The following is a 7,392-nucleotide window of genomic DNA, read 5'->3' as shown; positions in this document are numbered from 1 at the left end:
TCATTTACTCACTTTGATCCATACCAGTCATCATATTGATCCAATTCCTCTCTGGAACACAATAGAAGATAATTGAAAAATAAAAAACAGGATAAAATTGGATCAATTGGGTCTAATGTTTCAGATGACTTTCATTGTATATAGACAGAAACAGTAGATCATTTTTCAGAATTACATTTTTTGTTTGATTTCTGAATTAAGTCATACAGGTTTGGAACAACATGAGGATAAATAAATAAGGAAATAATAACAAAACTTAATTTTAGAGAGAAATATCCCTTTAAGACTATACTCTTTTAAACAACTGTTCATTAAAAATATGTGGACAGAGCATTCAAAATTATAGGGTCTGCATGATTTTATTTTTATATAAATTAATATTTATTTTTACAATGGCAAATAACTGCCAGTTTTGATCAAGTTAAGGACATTTATTATGTTACAAAAATATACACTTAAATAAATTATAGGCTTTTAACTTCTGAATAAATTCCATTCTTTTTTCAGGACTCAAAAGAAAACCTGATTTTTTTTTTTTTTTTTATAAATTCACAGTCTATGCACAAATATAAAGCAGCACACCTGTTTTCAACATTAATAAGAATTATATCAGAAGGATCTGGCGACACTTAAGATTCTTAAGTGTCGCCAGATCCTTCTGATATAATTCTTATTAATGTTTAAGATTAGAGTAATGGCTGCTAAAAACAGCTTTGCAAATAACTGGAATAATTAAAAAATTACAAAAAAAAGAAAAAATGAAAACTTCTTAATTGCAATATTTCATATTACCTTTTTGCTGTATTTTGTTTTTATTAAATAAATGCAGCCTTGGTGAGAATAAGAGGCTTCTTAAGAATAAGAAAAATAAATGACAAGCAACACATTTTTGAACAGTAGTGTATTTTTGTACATGACAGCAAATATGCATGTTTTGGTTTTCAGTTTCAAAACTAATAACATTATGAGGTTGGGTGACCCAATTAGACTATACTCAGCATCTTTCAGCCCAGGACACCCTCTTCTGCATCTACTCGCAGACCATTAAATATCCACTTAAACGCATAGAAAGTCAAACAGCTCTTCCATTAACTGTGCTTCTTTATGTACATTACAGAGCAGACTTCATAAAAGCTGTGTTTTTAACTTCCTTAGTGTAGCTGTGGGGATATATTAATTGAATAAATTAAAAACCTCCCAAGACTCCCGAGAATATTAAACATTTGGAAACTATTTATTGAACATTTATAACCAAATATCTGTTAAATACATAATTTATTCCTATTCTTGTTCTTTATGTCTCAATGACAAAGAAAGAATACTAATATTTACACTTTGAATATGGAATGTTGCATGACACTTTAAGGCGCAAAGTCTTTTGGCTTTCGTTTGATCGGAACAATAGTAAAAGAAAAAGGTAATGAAGCTGTCAGTAAGGGTAAAAATCATAATTTTTTAGGTAAGGGTAAATGAACGTGTCTTGAACTTGAACAAGTTCCTTTAAATGAGGCAAAGTTGATAAATTATACTTTGAAAATACAAAAATCTTTGTATATTAAACATAACTGGCTCCACACTCCCGCACACGTCACGTCTCCATCTCCTAGGCCACGGTTTTGAACGTCTGTAGTATCAAGTTAGTTTGGTGGATAAGTCTGTTGGCACTGATAAAGACGTTTATTGCCCTGTGGATGGGAAAGAGAAAGTCACTGCTCAGGACATCAACTGGCTGATCATTTTTCACAGAGAAATGTACTTTCATAGAAGATCTGTAAAACAGATGTCTGCTAGAAGCATAAGCACTGCACTTTAAAAAGACATCCGTCACTGTCTGCTTGCTTACTTTCCATCTTTGAAGTATGTTTTCAGTGTATCACTGAAGCTTTTGGAGTACTTCACAAACTCCTTCTTTTGGTGTTCAAGTGCCTGGGGAAAAAAAGTTAAAATGTTAATATTTGGTTATTAAGGGAAAAAAAACTTTTTTTTTTTTAGCCATTAGGCTGTCGTTGCAGCAAAATTGTAACAAAGTATAATTAGATGAACATTACACAGAAAAGGTTAGTAAATTATTTTCTTCACATTAAAATCATGTTAACACACATAATGTTTATGACTTGTGGCTCTATTACTACAATGAGTATTCTAACATTTATGAATTGGACAGATTCCACTGCAAGTGTCTCACTGCAAGCTACATTTCTTTTTTCAAGAAAAGATTCGAAATGTATTTATAAGCACTATCAATAGAGCTTAAAGGAACAGTTCACCCAAATTTTCTGAATATTTACGCACCTTCAGGCCATCCAAGATGTTACTTTTTAAAAACAGATGATAAAGACATCAAAATAATGTTTTCTTTTATCAGATATCCATCATCAAGGTGTTTTATTTTTAAACTGTTGAGTTCATAAACCATAATAATAAACATAAGCTTTTTTTGTTTATCAGCTGTTTGGACTCATTCTGATGGCACCCATTCACTACAGAGGATCCACTGATGAGCAAGTGACGTAATGCTACATTTCTCAAAGTCCGTATCATTGAAGAAACAATCTCACCTACATCATGACCTGAGGGTTTACATTCTTTCAAAATTTTCATTTTTGGGTGAATTATTCATCTCAAGGTATAGTTCTAAGTAGAAGTGCTGGTATTTGGTAGTGTGATACACCACAGTAATGAATATGCACAATATTGTTTTCGTGGGCACTTCTAAATACCGTGAATAATTATATATTACAAATTATTCAGAATTTGGAATGCATTTTAAGAATACTTTCCCATTAACTGGATGAAGGAACATGTGCTGAATGAAAGCACATTCACTCTCCGACAGAAGATGGCGCTAAACTGCAGAAAATGCAGACCTTATCCTGGAAACCCCATAAATAAAGCAGCTGCTCTACTTTCTAAAGGCTGGTTCACACGGCAGGATAAATAGGCCGATTTTAGCCCCGATTCCCCCCTTCCGACAATTTTAGGATGCTCCAATTATCGTAAAATAATCTGATCAAATATTCCTGCCGTGTGTGGTGTGTTAAGACTGCTCTCCTCTGCTCGGAAGGACGTCGGGACCGCTCCGATCTCAAATCAGGGATATCCAACATGTTGGATTTATTTGGCCCGATTTCTTCTCGTGTGTGGTGTCCCCCGAGGACAAACGATCACGCAGCCTGTGGACTGTGGCGTGTAGCCAGTCAGAAAGCGAGGTGACGAGGCGGTGAGGACATACCGGGAAACAAAATCAAAACAGCCGGCGGAATGGCGCACCAGAAAGTCCGGTGGACGTCGGAGATGGAGGACCAACTCGTCGACCTGTGGCAACACCGTGAATGTTTGTACAACGTTTCGTGTAAAGAATATCATAACCGATATGACAAGGAGAGGAATTGGGCAGAAATTGCTGCTGCACTTGAAATACCAGGTAATGTTTATCTACAGTAACGTTACCCATCGCTAGCATGACCATAACATTCATTCATATAAATGTCTCGTGTTTGCATCCTCTTCGTCCACCATGATTGTTTACTCTGAAGTCACGTTTGATCTTGAGGAATTTTGCGAGATTTCCCGTCTGACATGGGAATGCTCGGGAGTCAAATCGGTTTCTTGTGTGATGTGTTGATTTTTCCGTGTGGCTGCACACCACACACTGTAGACCAAAAATGTTAGACCCGTGATTTTTTATCGCCGTGTGTGGGGTCTCTCAGGTTTGGAAAATCGGCCGACAATTTTAAAATCGTCCCATGTGAACCAGGCCTAAGACGTATTTAAATAGCCATTAAGATTTGTGGATTTGCTGTGTTGTTAATCACATTTTTACATTTTAATCTGGACTACAACATATCCTAGATATTGTTTGAAAGTGTTTTGATTCTTTATTGTTTATTCACACTTTACTTCTTTAGTTAACATTAGTTAATTCATTAATTAACAAACTGCCAAAGAAAAAATCTTCTAAACATTCATTAATCTTACGTATTACAATATGTAACACGTTGCTGAAATTGAAAGCTGCAACTGTGTCATTTAATAAGCTAACGAACTAAGAGATTTTTTTTAACAAAGATAAATGACTTATGTAGCAAATGTAACTATTTCTCATTGTGAATGTTAATGCATTATCTAAGGTTAACTAAAGAGATCTTATTGTAAAGTGATAACTATTGGTCTTTATAGTTCTTTTGCACTTTAATCTATGTAAAACTTTTAACTTTATATATTTTTCTGTATTGCTTTATTGCATAGTTATTTTTGTTATAAGAAAAAAGTTATTAAACCTGTTATACTGTATTATGACCACTTTTTAAAATGAAATTTCAATATCGCGATAATACTGTATACCGTGATAAAAGCATTAGAAATTAATCGCAAAGAAAATCCCTGGACTTCCAAGAATGAAAATTACCCCATGACTTTCTCATCCTCTGCGTGTATGACTTTCTTCTTGCAAACAAATACAATCAGTGTTACATAAAAAAATATGTCCTGGTTCTTCCAAGCATAATAAAGGCAGTGAAACGGTTCAAGATTCAAGAAGAAATACTTACCCTGCGATTCTGATACTGATATTTCTTAAACACATTGTTGACTGTGTCCAGCAGCTCTTTTATGGCACTGGCGATGTCTCTGTGGAAATCAGTGAGGGGTCAGGAGTGATGAATACGTTTATGAACAGGGAAGCACTGACTCAGCAGTCAGCAGATAGTGGCAAGATAACAGAGGAGAGGCCCATTAAAATGTCTACAAATCTTTCACGTTTGAACATCTCCTGAGGTCTATGCAGCCATGGTATTGTCAGCTATGTGAGATCCCTTAGTCGATTAATAGTTGGCTGATTGCTTGATTAAAACTAAAGCACTAGACTTTAAGCAAGACTATAAGGGGAGAAAACTCTATAGGCTCCAAACGATTTCGACTGCAGTTATTGCGTGATCATTACTCTAGTTTGTAGTAAGTACAACATAAGTATTCATTTAGCAGATGCTTTTATCCTAAGTGACATAAAGTACACTTTTTACTGGGACAATCCCTCTGGAGTGACTGGAGGTTAAGTGCCATACAGATTACCGGGGCAGATCTTTAACCACTATGCCATCAAGGCAAAAACATGGGACAGGATCCTCACTTTATGGTCTGTAGAAATCGCACTCTGTCGTTGATCTCATCTGGGATTTTACTCAAGATATGTTTGAGGCCCCGTGCTTTCTCGTTTAGGTCCTGGAATTCCTGCTCTGGTCTTTCAATCATGTACTCTGTGAAATATGAATCACAAAACATCTTTGGTTCAGATACTACAGAAAGTCATTATTTTGTTAACATTTGAGTGTAGGAAAGGTCCAGAATTACAGACTGTACCAGAAGCAAATCATGTTTTTTTACCTTCCACGTCATCTGCAGCCATGCGCAGTAGTGACTCTGTGAAGTTGATCTCCACGCTCTTCTTCTCCAGTATCTTCATGATGATATCCTGAGTGAGGCCTGGGTTCTCCTTCTCTGCCTTGAGAGGGTGGCGTCGATTGAAGAGCATTAAACTCACATCAGTAAACCTTATATTATGTTGAGCATGAAATTAATCGTTTTTTAAAAAATGAAGCGAGATAACATATCAGAAAAAGTAAATTAATTTATTGATGAATGACGAACGGACACTTTCAGGAAGTCTTACTTTGATAAATGCTGCCCGCAACGTCTGTGCTGCTGACAGGTTTATCCTCTCCAACTGTCAGATGAACAAATTCAAAATCAAATATTTCATATTCACATTCTTTATCATGTAATATTAACTGCATTAAGCCACACCACTGCTAAAAATGTTGTGGTCAGTAAAACTTTTTTCATAAATATTTATCAAGTATGCAATTCACTTATCAAAAGTGACAATAAAGATAAGTATAATGTTATAAAAGATTTATATTTTAAAAATAAATGCTATTCTTTTAAACTTTGTATTTAACATGGATAAAAAAAACACAAATTTATAAGTGTGCAGAGAACAGCTGTAAAAAAGAAAAAAAAATGGTAGATAAATAAATAATTAATTGAATGAAAGATAAAATCCATAATTTGACAGCAAGTTCCATCATACAAATGTAAACATAACATGTTTATATGGTCAATAAACTACATATTCATTTATACTGAATTGTAAATCTCAATATCTCATTGAAGACTGGATACATGACTGCATATAATGTCATAGAGACTATTGAATTTGTCTCAGCTTCATTCTTCATCTCTTCCATTGTCATCCTCAATGGAGGCCCACCTCAGGTAAAAATGGGCAGTTGAGCCACACAGTTCACTCAGTTCTCTCAAGCACACTACAAGGTTTGGAAGGAATACATTGAATTAACGGATATCAAAAATGTATTCTCTCAACTCATAACAATTTATTTCATGACAAATTTTCTACATTAAAAGATTTACATTTCATAATTTAACAGATTAAATATAAAAAAAATGTTACTACTTGGAAGTTTTGAACACACTATTAGTGACAGCTAAGAGAATATGACTTTAAAAAAAAAATCAGTAACATTAAATTATTAGTATTTTTACTCTGAGGTGCAATTAAGAAGATACAATTAATTATATAACTCTTACTGCATTTAAATAAATATTCTGATCAAGCCTTTCTCAATGTAACTATTTTAATGAATTATATATACCTTATTTATATATTATGTAAAATATACATATATATTTTACAGCAATGGTTTCCTCAGTCAAACTTGACTGCTAACATGCATGACATAACATCGACGTCATCTGACACAATCTAACGTTGACACCTTGTTTTTGTCACAAATGTAGCCTAGATAGTCCAAGCTAGAAGAACTATGTTTAATTATTTAACCTGCTAACCCGTCCATTACAACAGACTTGAAGCAAATGTTTTTATAGCATCTTTGTCACAATCCCTTCGGCTCCTTTCGGTTCAGCTTAGCTGTGTTTAAACCGCCAAAAGCCAAATAAAACATTACTCATTCTGACATTATTCAAGCTTATTTCTCAAGTGTTTCTTAGAGTTAACAGCCTAGCTAACTCCTTCATAGCCAAAAATGAACAGGCTGGCTATCAAAGTTAGCAGACAGATCTGTTCATTTCGACGTCCATACATTTAATATATCACAATCTTAACAAAAATACCCGCTCTCGTCTTCGACCGCACGTCCCACAGCTGAAGGGTAAGTAATAAAGATTTCCTTGAAGCTTAGCTAGCAAAATGTAGCCGTGTTGTTTTTTTGTTTTTTATTTTTCAACTTCGGAAGTCGGAAGTTTTCTGCGTGAGCTAGAAAGCTGACGACTTCCGTCTCCTGACCAACCAGACGAGAAGACTGTACCTTATTGAATATAATGTAAATTACTGTAGAAAAATGTGACCTTTTT

At 34.4% G+C, this 7,392-nt stretch overlaps 1 protein-coding gene across 1 annotated transcript; it reads right to left on the bottom strand.

Moving 5' to 3' along the window:
- Nucleotides 1-886: 886 nt before the first annotated feature.
- Nucleotides 887-7,320, bottom strand: LOC127951284 (programmed cell death protein 10). Its single transcript, XM_052549092.1, has 8 exons — nt 7,153-7,320; nt 6,164-6,323; nt 5,669-5,724; nt 5,383-5,500; nt 5,129-5,255; nt 4,551-4,629; nt 1,844-1,926; nt 887-1,685 (listed from the first exon to the last, which is right to left on the bottom strand). Exons 2-8 carry the CDS (start codon nt 6,249-6,251, stop codon nt 1,604-1,606), a joined length of 633 nt encoding a protein of 210 aa, XP_052405052.1. The 5' UTR covers nt 6,252-6,323; nt 7,153-7,320; the 3' UTR covers nt 887-1,603.
- Between the last annotated feature and the right edge of the window lie 72 nt (nt 7,321-7,392).

Source organism: Carassius gibelio, chromosome B2 (assembly GCF_023724105.1).
Source record: "Carassius gibelio isolate Cgi1373 ecotype wild population from Czech Republic chromosome B2, carGib1.2-hapl.c, whole genome shotgun sequence".
Lineage (NCBI taxonomy): Eukaryota > Metazoa > Chordata > Actinopteri > Cypriniformes > Cyprinidae > Carassius > Carassius gibelio.
The sequence above is the reverse complement of the archived record's forward strand: the minus strand, read 5'-3'. Positions and strand labels throughout refer to the sequence as shown.